This window comes from Carassius gibelio, chromosome B11 (genome assembly GCF_023724105.1).
Source record: "Carassius gibelio isolate Cgi1373 ecotype wild population from Czech Republic chromosome B11, carGib1.2-hapl.c, whole genome shotgun sequence".
Taxonomy (NCBI): Eukaryota; Metazoa; Chordata; class Actinopteri; order Cypriniformes; family Cyprinidae; genus Carassius; species Carassius gibelio.
Window position 1 is genome coordinate 15,128,178 of NC_068406.1, and position 17,216 is coordinate 15,145,393.

A 17,216-nucleotide genomic window follows, 5' to 3' on the forward strand; every position below is an offset into this window, starting at 1 on the left:
ATAGATAGATAGATAGATAGATAGATAGATAGATAGATAGATAGATAGAGCTTATTTTATACTGTGCATTGTTCTCATACAATTTACACATTTATTTAAATACATACATCCTAATTTGAATGAAAAACTTTTGAGTAAAGAAACAAGTATAGTTTCTATGGACACATGACATACAATATGACAAGCTGAATTAGGTAACACTTTATTTTCAGTCCACTTTAGACAATCTACTAACTATAAGTAACTGCAACTACATGTCAACTAGCAGTCAGTATTAGTCAGTATTATTAGACTGTCTACTTAATACCTGCCAAGGCTGCCAATGCTATTTTATTCACTTTAAACATTGAATTAAGTGATATTTTTCTCTTTAATACAGATGATGCTGGAACATTAATACATTTGTCATTACAAAATATTATGATATCCAATGTATTTTTCTATGAGCAACTATAAGTTTACCTAGCTTAGCTTGTTTAATACCGTAGCTTGTTGGTAAGTCACCCACTACAACTAACAGGGCGATAAGTCTGAGTGTAAATTGATATTAGGCTAATATTGTAGAGCTATCAATGTGTTGGGTTTTGCTTAATAGGATAAGTGGCAGTGGCTGCACGTTCACAAAAGAATGCCATTGCAGGAGGATAACGCAGGACGTCAGCGTAGAGTAAGCTCCAATGAAAAATTAAGAACATGGAAGTGCATAGGAGAGAGCAAAACAAAACACTGATCATGAATTATAAGTACAAAACTTTGGAATTTTATAGAGAAAAATGTTGGAGGATTTATATGTTGTAAGCCAAGACGAGACTGGTTTTTCTCTGCTAAAGTAAGAAAAGTTTGCTTCCTAACTTATGCTATGCCGACACCCTGCGTTATCCAACAAAACAGCGTTCTATTGTGAACGCATGTATGACAGTTATTGAAAGTGAGAGATTACTGTTTATAAAATGTTAAATATGGATATTTTTCTCACAAAAACGCATTGAATCACTACAGGAGGCCTTTTTTCACCCCCCATAGCTGTGTGAGGCACTTTTATTATGGATGGATGAGCTTTATCGGATTTCTTCTGGACTATTGAAAAATAACACCCATTCACTTCCATTATAAAATTTGGAAAAGCCACAACGTTTTTAAATATAACTCCAATTGGATTTGTCTTAAAAAAGAAAGTCATACACACCTAGGATGGCTTCAAGGTAAATAAATTATGGGGTAATTTAGATTTTTGGGTGAACTATCCCTTTAACATGTTGTTGAAAATTAATGAGTGCTAGTTGACATGTAGTTCATAGTTATTTATAGTTAGTAATGTCTAAAGTAAATAAAGGGAATAGGAATGTCTAAAGTAAACCCTGAATTATACAGAACATTTGATAAAGACTTCATATGTATTATACAGATGTACAGTTTCATTTATAAACAGACACATAGCATCAATTTTGTTATTTATTAATCAATGACCTTGTTGTCTCTTGTTATTTTACTAATATCCACAGGAACTATAATACTGACCATGAATGCCATGGCCTTTCTGCAGAACTGTATAGTGTTTTATTTTCATTCAAAAATTAATTTGGACAATATAACTACACTGGTTATTATTAGCTTAAGGTAACTTCAAAAAGCCAGACAGACCGTATTAATCCAAACCCAATATGTGTCTGTTCATATGTAGTTTCTAAGGAACAGCCTATTATTTACACAGTATTGTACTTGACACATCTTATTCTTTTTCTTTTCTTAGTGAGATGTAACCTAGGCTTCAGATGTGAGATTACAGATCATGTTGTTTCACATGAAAGCATTCATTCTCTGGTTCCCACCTGCTACTGCTAATGACAAAAGGAAGTGAGACGCCCACGTTTCTGCTCTTAGCCTGGACGCTGGAGATCAGTGGGGGGTCTTTGGGGATGATGTAAAGGCGTTGAGTCATTACGAGAAGAGCTCGATGGCAGACAACTGCACACCAGAGCTTGAAATCGCTCCCGGAAACGACTGGAGAGAAGGTTGTAGATGATGGGGTTAACGGCGGTGCTGAGGTAAAAGAGCACTCCTGAGATTATGTGCACATATTCAAATATATTATGCATGTGGTCAGTCCAACTCGTGATGAAGCTCCACAAGAGTCGGTCGATGTGGAATGGAGCCCAGCAGATGGCAAACACCAATACCACCACAACTATAGGAAGTGAGAGAGAAGAAATCAAGTAAATCAATTTTACAATCAACCCTGAGAGCAAGCCTTCAGATCCACAGACTTCACTTCAGGCATCATTTCCAGAGATCCACTGGCATCTCAGTCCCTCCCTGGAATACCTGATTCTGATTGGTCAGCTGTATTTAGGTCACATAATTTATGCAAGTGCTAGTATGCATTATTAGCTAGTGATGCAAGATTCTCTTGTATTGCAGAATATGAAGATATGCAATACAATACCAAATGCAAGTACATGCGCTGGCAAGCAAAAGTTTACATACTTGTGTTAAGTATATTTCTGGTTTAATATTCACCAGCAACCATGGCAACCTATCTGACTGAAACTGATATTATTTTCATGCATGTTGTATCACTCTATCTTGGTTTATGCAAACCATAATGTCACCATTGTGTAGTTATCGACTTTATTGAAAATCCAACACAGTCTCATGGCAATTCATAAATATTTTATATCCTGGTGAATTGGAGGCTAATTTATATAAATTTGTATGATCTCTCATATGTTCATTTTTGTATGATCTGCTTACACCCCAGTGACAATTATGTTGTTTAGGAGTGGTTTACATTTTTCTGAATTCATATTTCTGGTGTTTTGCTAGGGTGAAGAGGAAAACTTTAAATCAAATGATTTAATTTAAATATAAATCATTAACTAAATCAATTAATTATAAAAAAGACTGTATGCTATCCAACCATAAAATGTGTATAATTCCGACTAATTGTTTATTCAATGAAATGTAATCAGTAGAGTGCTGCAGGCCTCACTCTATTTTCACTGACATTGAAACAGAATTAATTTTTAGGTATACAGTAAAACTGAAGTGGTGAGTCATGCGAGGCTTGATACAGAGAATTAAATGTTTTAATTGTATTAGTAAAAAAGGTTTTTCATTTTATAAAATGATTTTTAAGTCAAATCAAAATGCAGTCTCTGAAAAATGAGGCACTTTACTTTTCAGGATAAAAATAACTGCTAAACCTTCTCTCAAACCCTGGCTATATAAACATACCCTAAAATATCAACATGATGAGCTTATAGATGAGTCTATATTTGAATAGCTTTAATAATCAATAATTTGTGCCAAGACAGTTTGTAACTGTATAGACACATGCACTAAAAGCAGATGAAAGTGTCTTGCTTCTAGGTTCCATTCACCATGTTGGTTCACTTTACTTTGTGAGTCTTACCAGAGCAGAGAGCCATGATATGATCATAACACCTGCTAAGATTGAAAGATGCTCTAGGAATAGCATCATCGCCATTAGGGAAAGGCATCCAGATGGATGTTTCCAGACATCTAAGTGATCCTCACCAAGCTTTTACAGTGAGATTTGTATTTGCTATGCCATTTGATTTGCCATAATAATGTCCAAAATTAAATTAAACAAAAGGAAATAAGAAGGAATTGTTTTGTTTTAAAACATTTTATAAAAGTAAAAACCTGTTGAAAATAAAAAGGCTTTTGTTTCTTCTCTGAACCATATCTTGCATAACTTACTGCCTTAGTTTTACTATACAGTATATTACTCATAGATTTCAACCTGTTAATTTGGCATTCATTTTACTGGAAATAAATAGAGTGCATGAGAAGCACTGCCTGGAAATTTTTTTGGCCATCCTTATTTTTTTAAGTGTATGGATAAATAAATTAACAGTAGTAACAGTAAAAATATTGGCAAAAAAATCATTGATCATATAAACAAAAGTGGTGTATATAAGGGATATGGCCATCACTCACAATGCATCTTGGTGACCTGCCTCTTCCGTCTGCTGTCCAGGTGGATTTTCCAGCTGTCTTGGTTCTTGTCCAGATTGTCATCCCTCTGCTTCTGTCCCCTGCCCAGTGTCAGACCAATCATCAGATAGAGCACACTGATCATCATCATGGGGACGAAGTAAAAGAGAAGAGTTGTGACCTGGATCACCAAGTTATACATCCATTTGGGCTTGAGCAGGTTGCAGGTAGCTGATTCCAGAACCTTCTCTGGCAGGTACTGGTACTGCAGGCCATGAAGTGAAGTGTTTGGGATGGCGCAGATCAGGGAAAGAACCCAAACACTAGCGATGACCCTTTGAGCGTGCTTGTTGGTAATTGCGTAGCGGGTTTTGAGTGGGTGAATCACAGCGATGTAGCGTTCCACGCTCAGCACTGTAACGTTAAGCACAGAAGCAAAGCAAACTGTCTCAAATAGGAAGATCTTGAAGCAGCAAATGCTTTCGCCAAAGGGGAAGGGATAGTTCTGCCAGAGCTCGTAGATTTCCAGTGGCATCCCGAAGATCAGCACCAGCAGGTCTGAGATAGCCAGGCTAAATAGATATAGGTTGGTGGGTGTCTGCATTTTCCTGTCTTTAGTGATCACAGTGCAAGTGAGGAGGTTTCCCAAGACTCCTGTGGTGAAGATGAGGGTGTACGTAATAGTTACAGGGAAGAAGAAAGAAGATCGCCTAGGGCCCAGAAACCTAAACAGAACTTCATCCATGGTCTGAAGGTGACAGCGTCCACTCTCATTGCCGGAAAAGTTGAATGTAGTGCTGTTGCAAAGCACATAATCCTGATCTGAACCATTCAAAGACTCACAAAGGCAGATCAGAGCCATCATGGGAACTGAAGGATGAAATTATTAAGTGAGCCTGACTTGAAGTAAGCGTTTGAACTGCTACCTCTCAGAATGCACCTTCAGCATGATGGAGACCTGTGTCAAAAAGATTTGCACAATCTAAGTGCAGTCTAGACAATATAAAGGCTGATGTAGTTTAGCAAGCAGTATGTTTAACAATTAAACAGCATGTCTACTGCATAGAAGCAGCTAAAATGTTATGATATATATATATATATATAGGCTAATATATATATCTATATCTATATATCTTTATATATATATATATATATATATATATATATATATAAAGATATATAGATATAGATATATATATTAGCCTATGCATGAATCAGTATGCATCAGCATTTTATATAGAGCCCCCCCAATTAAAAAATCAGTGCCATCTAATCTCAGCTTGATTGAACTGGTTTGTGAAATGTGATGACAGCTATTTCATTACCAGTCCACCAAGTCAAGACGGATCATACACATAGTCATACGCATCCTCTAGATCTGCTGGACCAGCTTGGACTAGCTACTGATCATAAATAAACAGCTTGGTCCAGCTAGAAAAACAATTTAACACCATCTCCCATCAGGAGGATAACACATAGCCTGCCATAACTCTATCCTTGTGTGGCACTGCTCAGATAAACCTGTAGTACCTTAATAATCAAAGAACAGTCAGAAAAGAACAGTTTTAAAAAATTACCCCACATTACCTCAACACCACTGTCCGTCTTTATCTAACCGGCTTGTAGTCAAACGACAATAATCATGAAAGCTGTTAGCTACCTGATGTCCAATTTTTTTCTGAACTCTAAATGTATCCATAGAAACGCATATTAGTATATGGATACCCATGGAGCAGTGCATACATTTTTATACCCCTTTGTTCTTTTATTTGAGGTATGTCTCAGATGTCATTAATGATTAGAATTAGGCTACATTACTGAGCAGTTTACATGAAATTAAAGAAGATTTGTAAAAAATAAAAATAACGAAAATACTATGTTTATTTTATTCATGAATGCGTGTTTCATCGGTACTACACAGCTGCCTGAATTTGAGAGTAAAAATGATTTTCATAAAAATGTTACTTCAACAAATACATAATTTAAGCCTGTTGCAAAGTTAAGAAAAGCAGAAAGAAACGCACCTTTGCGGCGTCTTCAATGCACGCGCACCGCGTCCAGACTTGATTTTAAAACATTCGCGGTAAACAATCACTGTTTGAAAAGCTGTAAGCCCGTGCAGCCATATCAGGTGTCATTCACAGACATTACAATGCCTGTGCCATGGCTAAGTTGCTCGGATGAAGGATCTTTGCGGTGGGGACGCACCTAAATATCCAATGAGATGACAGGCTGCCTGGCTTTCATCTTTCTCAGTGTTCGTTTCTCAGGATTTCATCTGAAAATCAAACAGATTCTGCCTTTGTTTATGCATCTCTCATTTTAAAGTGGATTCAATGGACTGGGATGTAAGGAGGTAATTGATGATGGATAGGTGTGCGTGCGCCCCTGCGCGTCTCCAGTCAAGTCAATATTTCGAACGCTGGCTGACTTCAGAAGGAGAGTGTTGTAAACGTCTCTATTGTTTTCTTATGTAATGTTGATATATTAGTATTCTTCAAATTAAAATCGTTCACAAGTTATATTTAATTAATTAATTAATTAATGTCAAGTACAAATACTAAAGTAATAATGTTATATAAGTGATAATACGTTACGATAAAAGACATATGAATAAATGAACACCAACTATAATAATGATAATTCAGCATGACAGCATAGTAGAATGATTTCTAAAGACAAATGTGACACTTAAAAGGTAATATGATGCGATTTCAGTGTTACAAACTGAAAAATCTGTAAAAAATCAGTGTTACAAATCTGTAAAGTTGCAAAGCTAGTTCTAACACGCCCCCACATATCTAAGTCACTATGTGGGAAGATTTGTATAACGCAGATGTTCATGCAAAGAAAGAAGGTGTAACTGTTATTCTCATTGTAGTATTGTTGTTGCCGCAGCCGCCATGTTAGACACTGTGTGTTTCACTGTGAAAGCGAAACTACTTTGTTTGGCCTTCTAAAATAGGATGATATCCTCTTTGTTATGCCTGGAGCCAATCTGTGCTGGTCGCTGAGGAAATACATCAACTTTGCACTGTTGATCGCCGGATCGGCTTTCACCGTGGACAAAGCAGGATCCAGCCTGGGGTCATCACATGTGGTTGCCACACTCTATGCCTCCGGCCTCTGCTCACTCAAGGTGAGTGATGCTGTTTCGTTGAGAAAGGTAAACTACTTTGTTTGGCCTTCCAAAAGAGGACACAATTAGAAATCATGTTTATATCACATTAATATTGGGTTTTATGTCTCGTCGCTCCGGCCGGACAGGGCATCACAATATGTGAGGGGCGTAACATTTCCGTCACACGCTTGAGGTATTTGGCCAATCACAACGCACTGGATAGCTGGCCAATCAGAGCACAACTTGCTTTTCAGACCGATGAGCCTTGTAAAAATCTATGCGTTTCAGAAAGCAGGCCATAGAGGAGAAACAATAATGAACAGTATGTGGAAAATAATGTGATTTTTAACACATTTCATTACACCAAATAATTTTATTTTTAACAGCATCATATGACCCCTTTAAGACTGGAATAATAACTGCTGAAAAATCAGCTTTGCCATCACAGGAATAAATTACTGAAAATATAGTAACATAGAAAACCGTAATTTTAGATTGTAATAATTTTTCTCAATATTACTGTTGTACTGTTTTGATCAACTTAATGTAGCCTTGGTGAACATAAGAGATTTCTTTAAAAAATATTCCATATATATTCCTACATTCCAAATACACCTGTAGTGTGTGTGTGTGTTTGTGTGTGTGTGTGTGTGTGTGTGTGTGTGTGTGTGTGTGTGTATAACACTCTCCAGTCTACTTTATTATTCTGCTGTTACCTTCAGGACATGTTCCAATTTTTTTCTAATGGAAAATCCACTCCAAATTTTAGGCTGTAAAAATATAAAAATAAATGATTTGCCATGATGTATTAAGCATTCTCTTTTGCTCAAAAGTATTTTTCATAATTAGAATTGCATCGATTATATAGAATGATATCTGTTTTACCCCATCCCACACATCCCTGAAATGTGATCACAGGGCCCCCTCCCAGAGAGTTGCTTAGGGCCTCCCATAACATAAAAAATTCCCCTGTATTCATTTTCAGATTACACTGAATTAAAAACATGTCTAAATCAATTTTGCATAAGGTCTTCATGACCAAGTTTTATAAAAGTAAATATGCTCCTTCCTGTTTTTGTGTTAATTCACAAACTGTTAACAGTTTATAACTTTCCTGAGATAAATCAATGTTATGTGACGCTCCAACCTGTCCTCCAACCAATACGCTTGTATAGGTCGTTTGTCCAAATCCCTGAAATACGAACCATCAGAGCGTATACTACAATTGTGCCCCTATCGGCAAAAGGTTGTTTTCATATTAATGTTTTTTACTCTTTTATTTGCCCTCTGGTTTGCGTTTCGTGTAGCTCAGTTAGTAGATTATTGCGTTATACCTTGATATGTAATCATGCTATCATGGGTACGATCCCAGGAAACGGACATGCACGAAAATGTATATGCTCTATAAATCATAATTTACAGTAGCATGATTTTTGTGAGGGTTAGGTTTAGGGGTGGGGTTAGGTGATCATTCGAACGAATAAGCCACCTAGTAAAATATGTAGGAAATACTGTGAGATCGGTGTAAAACGCCTACACATTGCATTTAAATAAACGTGCGTTTTGACTGTGATTATTTCACGCCCGCTAGAGGGCACTTAACTCTAAAACGTAAATATAGGTCGTAATAAATACTTGCACAAACAACCTATATGGTCGCTTTTTGTTGGAGGACAGGCTTCAAATGGACATGATTTCGTAAGTTGTAGACTGTATCTTTCAACATTCCTTCTGATGTTTATTCATGAAAAGGTATCATAAGAAGGTTTATGAGAAGTGAATTTCATGCTATAAGTAATAATTGACCTATCAGTAAGCCCCGCGCCTTGAAAGCAGATGAGTCAGTGGCAGTTGAGTATCCGTTGCATGGAGACCAGAACTCGGACATCTTTAGGTTTCAGCATCATGGAGAAACTTCGGAAGATCCAGAGCTTTCAACGGTTTGATGGTGTTTATGCTACTAAAATGGAAAAAGCTGTGCCAGGGGGTACTTGTAACACTGATTCCAGGTATCCTTAGAAGATGGGAAATGGAATTTATTTTATTTCATTTCTTAAACCCAATCAAAACGGAGCAAAATGTCCCTAACTATTCAAACCCAATCCCAATGAAAATGAAAACGTAAATTTTCTGGTTGTCATACTCTCATTCAGTTATAATTTTCATCTGCTGAAGCAGAATGTTAATGTCATCTTGTATCTCTGGCTAAAGCTAGCTAACATTAAAGGTAGTGAGTCCATGCTAACGTACAAACCTAAAACACTCACTTCTCCCGTTTGCATTGTGATCTGTATTTTTCCATATCTGTATTAGAAATTTTATATATCACTCCGTGGCATTTTTAAGTCTCACTTGAATGATGGTACTTCTGTGTCTTAAATGTATCAAAAACTTCTTGGTGCAAGGTTTTCACACTTACAGCCCACTGATACATTTAAAAACTCTCACTTAACTCACTTATAAGGCACGCAATCTTCTTTGACCAGTGTCTTGAAGTCAAAGTTATTGTTATTTATTTATTTATTTATTTATTTATTATCATATTGGTCACTATATATCTTTGCTTGGTCAGTGTTGTTGTCAGTTTTGGTTCTTTGCTGTTGTAAGCTGTAAGGACCTTTTGAAAAAACTAGAAATAGTTTAGCAAAGTGATTTATACATGTCAAGACCTTCCTGGAACTACTTTTGCTTTCCGTTTCCCTAATAATAATTTCACTCCCACTTTAGAACATTCGTCAGCCAATCAGATTCAGGCATTCAACAGCCCATAGTATAAATTGTTTATCGTAGTTTACTTTTGCTACACTGGAATAGACTTATGCTCCACGCTGCCACTTGAACTGAAGCTGTTACAGCTGTCTGTCATTTAAGAGCATTAAAATGCCATTTAGTGTTTGAATTTTGTTTTTAAACGTGTAAGTGCTCTTTGTGATCATTGGATTGGAGGCGCATTACAAATGTTTTGTGGAGGGGAATCTGCGGACCTGGTAACCATGGTTTGAACTACGAATGGTTCATAGGGTCAAATAGAACCCACGTTAACGCATTATTTTGTGAACTTAAATAATCTAAATTCAATACAAGAGAGACCTTTTTTCACACAAGTTGCTGTCTGACAGGCTTTTTATCCACATTAATCTGCCCTGATCATTGGCTGTATTTAAACAATTGGCCAATGGCCGATAAAATGCATTTATCATTCGATAACTGAACGAAATATTGGTGCATTCCTATTCATAAATCTAACAGCTATACAGGCCTACCTTTTCTCTTTGATTTGCTTCCAGGCCCCATACATGGGCTATGCTGTATGTATGCATGCAATCAACTATTCTTACACCTTTGGTTCAGACTTATTCAGAACCTTCTTTGCTTGAATTCACTTCAGCTGCTTTCATGCAGACATGTTCTTTTTGAGTTCTTTGAATTGAATTTTAGGGTATTAGGAGGTTAATAGTTCAAGACACTAAAATATACATGGAACTTTAACAATTATATGCAGCAATATGACCATCACTAAAAATTCTTGAGGTCTGTTAAATACCATTAAGATACAATAATTCAAATATCAGTTTTGAGTAGGTATAGAATCTACCAAAAGAGGACAAAATATATGCCTAAGCAAAGAGTGAAATGCAATGAGTGCTGAGAGGAGATTGTCCATAGGCATGTTAATGTGTTTATCAATGCTTTTCTATGCACACATCATCCATCTGTCAAGTTGAATTTATTCGATAGATTAATGGAGCAACCTGCTCATTCATCACCGCTAATTTCAAATTTTATAATGAAAAGTGAATACCATCAGAGTTTTTAATTTTATTTTAATTTTAATTTTCTATTTACAGCTTTGGAAAGACTCAAAGCTTAAACCCTTACAGAACATAAGGTTACTGAAGATAAGATTAGATAAGATAACACTTTATAAGCATGGTACATTGATACAGATTTACAGCCATTTCAGTGCCCACCGATACATTTAATAACACTCACTTGAAAGGCACGCAATCTTCTTTGACCAGCATCTTTAAGACAAAGTTATTGTCTGCCAGATAGTCTTGTCCAAAAGGGTTATTGAATTTTATGTCACAATGGCAATACCTGGTTATAACCTTCTGGAGGGGCAGAATTCTCTATTGTGAACATTTCTAGGACAACCTACAGTAAGTAGCACACAGTACGCAACAAAATCATAAATGAGAACCATTCAGAAAGAAGTATGACTTTACAGAATCTATACTGCATGGATGAGTGGTCTGACAGTGCTGTGATAAACTGATTATTTTGTCAAATTTGCTAGCATCATGTCTAGCAAAAGTCAATTACAACATGAAAAACAGTTAGACTGGAAAAATATTACATTAATATATTAATTAAAACCAAAGTGCCAACACTGCAAGTGACCCAATCATAATCAGGTATGAATGGTTTGTTGTTTTTATTGCACTTTCGTCAAGCTATTCTATGTAACTGTTTTGATGTCAAAATGTTATTAATGATAGAGTACAAAAGAAGTCACCGTCAGAATAGATTTAGCTGGAAATAGCATACATCAGTTACAAGGAATTAATATAGCTGACAAATGTATTCTTATATCATATACCAATTAGCTGATAACATCACACTTTAAAAAAAACAAACAACAAAACAATATATAGCTGCAAGCAGCAATGGGGTTCAAGCACTCAAGGCATTTAAACACATCATGAAAATGACATTGTGTTATCATGGATGTAACCATCTAAATCTATTGTTTAAAATAGCATTTTTGGCAGATGCAGGTCATTTACCAAAATAATATGATGCTTTTAAGAGTTATGACTGTTATAGTGCCACCTAAGGTGGAATTTACAAAAAAAAAAATGTCCATGTTTGATTAGAATGATCTATTGCATATGCTCACCCAGTTTCATGAAGTTTTGAGTTTTTGTTTAGGATTAATAGGCTTTTGGGTATAATTTTTCCTATTTAAACAATATGTTCAAGATAAAATGTTTGAGGCAATTTTTTTTTAATGCATATATATGGAACACGATTCCCAGCTGTGAACCTGGACCACAAAACCAGTCTGGTTTCAAATTTGAGATTTATACATCACCTGAAAGCTGAATAAATAAGCTTTCCATTGATGCATGGTTTGTTAAAAAATTTCACTTGGGTACTATATCTCCAGTAATGCCAAGGCCATAAAATCTTATACATGCTTTATAATGTATACTTCATTGAGTGTTGTATATTAAAGGGAAAATGGCAAATAGGGAAAGATGGGAAAAAAACTGAGAGTGAACTCAATGATTTTCCTTTTTCTTTTTCACATTTGTTGTAAATTACCCCTGGCCCATTGGTGTTTGTTTTGTTTTTTTCTTTATTTTCCTGCTTCTTATCTCCCGGAAATAAAACCGAGATCCCAGAAATGGATTTTTAATAACTTAACAGGAAAGATATGGTATGGATAACAGTGCTATAAGTTCACTGTTACATTTTATAACTTTGTCAGACTAGTAATCATTATGTCTAATGTTAACATGTAATGTAAACTAATGCAAACTTGTTAGGTCATTTACTTATAAAGCTTGGTATTTCCAAATAAGTTAAAATGACAGCATAAGATATGGCACCAGCTAAAATGACATGTTTTTAGATTTCCATGTGGAACTACGGTGCTCAAACCACATTCATCCATGCAGAAGAGAAAGCCGAAGCACAACCAAAACAATGTTCTTCCACAAGACGCGTGCAGTTTTATTTTTAACTGCTAGAGTCAAAAGTTACATAGTACAACAACAGCACTCCTGAATGAAAAACTATAACGTACACACTGTCGCAACTCATTGCTTTTCATACAAAAACTTATACTAAATTATATTGCCCAAGTAAACAATATAGTGTCATATGAGCAGTCACAAGTGTCTTCATTCTTTCCCCCAGAGATATTCACAGCACGTACATCACCTGTCAACTACTAACCAACTGTGACACTGGGATGCTCTTGTTATTCATATCCTGGTGAAATCTTGCCTGGTCACGTTTGGCCTTTGTGAGTGCTAGTCTACCATGGCCTGCCATTAAACGCTTCAGTCACTGGAACAAAGTTATCCATGAATAAAATCTGTGTTCTTTTATTTTGACTCTCACATTGTTGACATAGCAGAGATGAGATCAGTCCCAAATCCAAAACCTTGAGTCAGTGCTTATTTAAGTAAAACGTTTGCAAACATGTTAAATCATTTATGATTCAGTTTTTTGTTTAGAGGCACACTGTTTAATGAGCCAGTTAAAATGAATCCCCTGTTCATTAAGTTTCTAATGAATATATCAGTAGGACTACAGAAGGATTTAATGATGGTGCAAGGCAGGGGTCCAAAAGTCTGAGACCACACTGAAATATTTAAACTTGGGAAAAAAAAGACAATAAGTTTACACACTTGAAATTAAAGAATTGTTATATGGTCGCTAATGAAACGTAGATATCATGAACATTAGGTGATTATTTTTCACCCAAAAAAGACTAAGCGTTTACTCACCCTCAGACTATTCAAGATGTAGATGAGTTTGTTTCTTCATCAGAACGGTTGGAGAAATGTAGTATTAAATTATACTATGAATGGGTGACGTTGAAATTAGAGTCCATACAGCTGATAAAATAATCCACAAGTCATCCACACACCTCAAGTCCATCAAATAATGTCTTGTGAAGTGAAAAGCTTTGTTTTTGTAAGAAGAGCTGGCACCCATTCACTGTAGTGGATTCATTGGAAAGCAAGTGATGTTATGCTACATTTCTCGAAATCTGATCCAATGAAGAAACAAAGTCATCTACATCTTGGATGATCTGAGGGTGAGTACATTTTCAGCAGATTTAAATTTTTTTGGTAAACTATGCCTTCAAAGCAAATAGGGCGATAAAGTGAGAAATTCTTAATTTTTTCAAATCAACCTTTCACCATAACTATGCAAAGTATATAATTTATAATGAAATACAAATTAAAACAATTAATGTATTAAATTAGAAAAATACATTCTAGCATTCAAGCATTTTCACTAATGGTCTTAGACTCATGGACTCCTGTATATAGGGGAGATTTTCTGTTAGACAAAGACAAATCAAACCATTTACATTGCAAAATAAATGACTCTGCTTCATGAGGCACTCGATATAGTGAGAAATAATGAAAGCATTGTCACAGAAATGGTAAACTATTATAAACCTCTGGCCCAAAGGAGTTAATGTCTCACAGATAAAGATTATGCAGGTTTGTAAAAGACCAAAGGGAAGGCCGTATAAACGCAAGCAGTTTTGTTAATGTGTGTAGACTCCTGAGATTTGAGAAAATGGAAAATATAGGGTACATTTCAAATAAATAGGTCATGAAATAAAACATAAACACTTCAGTGTTTGTTGCAAGAGGTTTACAGATCCTAATCTGTGTCGTGGTTCCCACTGTTAATCATAATTTGGAATATGTATATGATTCATGTGTGATCTACAGTACGGTAACCCCACTCAGATGAGTGTTTCCTTACTCATTATTATTTATAGAATTAGCAATTCATCAATTTGACAGTTTGACAGTTTTCAAACATCCTGCAACATAACAGTATCTAACATCATTTAGATTACTTTTAAATCTCATGACGTACATCTATGCTTGTAAAACTGTTTTTCTACAGACATGCCATGAGAGAAAAACATTTCACACCAGTCAGTTATGTTTGACATCCTTTGTTATACAGTAGTATCAGTCTTTTTGCTTAAATTACTTTATAGATGCATATCAGGTATCTTAAATCTTGACATTTATCCAATAAAAAAAGGAAAACACCTATTTTGGACAGGTTTATGGTAGACCTTATCTCTACAAAATTAGTTAGCTTTGCAATCACAGCCAACATGGGCCGAGATGTGGCTGCAATATTAGTCAAGAAAATCTGCTTCAGAATGAAAATCATGAAAAATGCCTTAATAAATGAATACAGCTGCATAATTAGGATATAACATTGGTGTTTCCTTCTCAATCTAAAATAAATCAGTGCAATTGCATAGTCAGCTGACATTGATTTAACTGATATATTATCTCTCACGTTTCAAATTACTATGTTAATACATTTTTGCCTCAGCCATAAAATGGTACAAAATTGCTTGTTTTGATAATTGCTGATAACACAGCAGCTATTTAAACCAGGAAAAAAGGTGAATGTTGAAAAAACAAGTCAACAGGTTTAGGTGCCAGAACAGTGTTACACATTAATACTGTATAATGTTGAAGATAAACCATGTATATATTCTCACATTTTAAATCACTATGGTAGCATGAGAGTTTGGTATGTTTCTAATTTTATATTAAATGAATCCCAGTGCAAGTGTTAAAACAAATAGAAAGCTAAAGTGAAATGTAAATATAAAACTATACATCTTCCTTTGTTTTCTTACCTGTTCCACTTTGTTTTCCAGGCAACACTGACTTCCTTATCAATCAGACTCATGTATTAATTGAACTTCTGTTTTTCTTTTTCAGGTGCAAAGATCAAGAAGGCAAGATCTCAGTTAATAGACCATGATGTGAGTCACCATCCATGGTCCATGTCACTGAAAGTCAATGGGATATTGCATTGCAACCATCAAAGTTGCTAACTTAGTTAGCAACCATGGTTTTGAGAAACACACGCCTGATTATCGGTCAAGAAAAGAAAGAAATTGTTGATAAAAGGTAAAAAGGCTCAATTATTCATTTAAATTTTTTGAGTTCTCTCAGCAAATCCCCAAACATGTATATCAAAATCAGTTCATATCTGGAAAGCTATTTTTTTCAGTGTAGATTACATTTATATCTGTGACTAATTAGATACAATGTCATTTCTTTTCTTTTGTGTGTGTGTGTGTGTGTGTGTGTGTGTGGGTGTGCGTGCGTGCGTGCGTGCGTGCGTGCGTGTGTGTGTGTGTGAGACAAAGTAGCTGACATTCATTATAACTTCTACTTACTACAAGTACTTCATTTTTTCAACAGTAGCTATTTGAATGATTTGATTTACATATTTCATTTTTATCAATATCTTATAATTATACAAATTTTTCATACTATAAAATGATATGTTGTAAACTGACAAATCATAAAAATGTATCCTCATGATCTGAATTATTTTTCTTTTGTTCTTTTTTTTTTTGTTTTTACCCCTAATAAAGATATGTTTGTGTTGTTGTTTTCAGGGGTGGAATTTGTTCCCAAGCTGTTGATTTACTTGATGTTCAAGTGAGCTTTCATTCACGTCCCACACACAAACCTTTCAGCACATTTGGCAAAGTATCTGCTCGATATGACTGGCCTGTCATCATAAAGAAAGGTGAGGCAATTATCCTTATTTAGACTTCCGTCCCCTGAGTGGCATTACATTTGATTGATAAAATAAGATAAAATTTAGCTTACAAGATAAAAAATGACGCAGACTAATGTTTTTTAACATTAGTCTGCGTCAAAACATTCTAGAAATTGCAATGGATGATGCTTAGGGTTAGGGTTAGGAGCAGGAGCACGGGCTTTATAAAATACAATGAACTGTTTCTGTATTAATCATCGTCTGATTTTCTGTCTTTTTCATGTTTGTGCAAAGACACGTATGTATTTTAGACAACATTTGCATTTTCCACTGTCCTGATTTCTTTCTCACAGCTCTCAGAGCATCTGATGCAAAGTTCAAAGCAGTTACGGTGTAATTAGGGTCATTAAATCATAAAAGTGCCTTCACAGGGAGGAGAATATTGACAATATTAAGTAAACACAATACATAGTAATCACTGTCTTTGAGCCCTGATAAGCAATAGCAAATTGAAGCATGGGAAGTCTTCTATGTACAAAAATGAGCATTGGGTAGAGCCTCTTCATACCTGATGTCCATGTGCCTGATAAGCGTGAGATACGTGTGTTGTGTTAGAGCCGCAGTGTAAATAATCACTTATATTGACCGTGGAAGGAAGAGGCTTGGCTGATAAATTACATCATCAGGTGTCACCATCACAGTATCAGATCTGGTGATTTTTAAAATGATACACCTATTGTATTGAAAAAGATTTTGCAGGTATTGATAGCCTTAATGTTTGTCTGAACATTGTCTAGTTTAAGTGAAGGTTCTTGTTTATAAG

General features: G+C 35.4%; 1 protein-coding gene across 2 annotated transcripts; it reads right to left on the minus strand.

Moving 5' to 3' along the window:
- Nucleotides 1-194: 194 nt before the first annotated feature.
- On the minus strand, nucleotides 195-15,559 carry LOC127968453 (neuromedin-U receptor 2-like). Of its 2 annotated transcripts, none has more exons than XM_052569709.1 (3): nucleotides 15,513-15,559; nucleotides 3,964-4,918; nucleotides 195-2,185 (listed from the first exon to the last, which is right to left on the minus strand). In XM_052569709.1, exons 2-3 carry the CDS (start codon nucleotides 4,823-4,825, stop codon nucleotides 1,878-1,880), a joined length of 1,170 nt encoding a protein of 389 aa, XP_052425669.1. In that variant the 5' UTR covers nucleotides 4,826-4,918; nucleotides 15,513-15,559; the 3' UTR covers nucleotides 195-1,877. The 2 variants fall into 2 exon arrangements, with proteins under 2 accessions (XP_052425669.1, XP_052425668.1); XM_052569708.1 differs by lacking the exon at nucleotides 15,513-15,559 and adding an exon at nucleotides 5,985-6,583.
- Nucleotides 15,560-17,216: the final 1,657 nt, after the last annotated feature.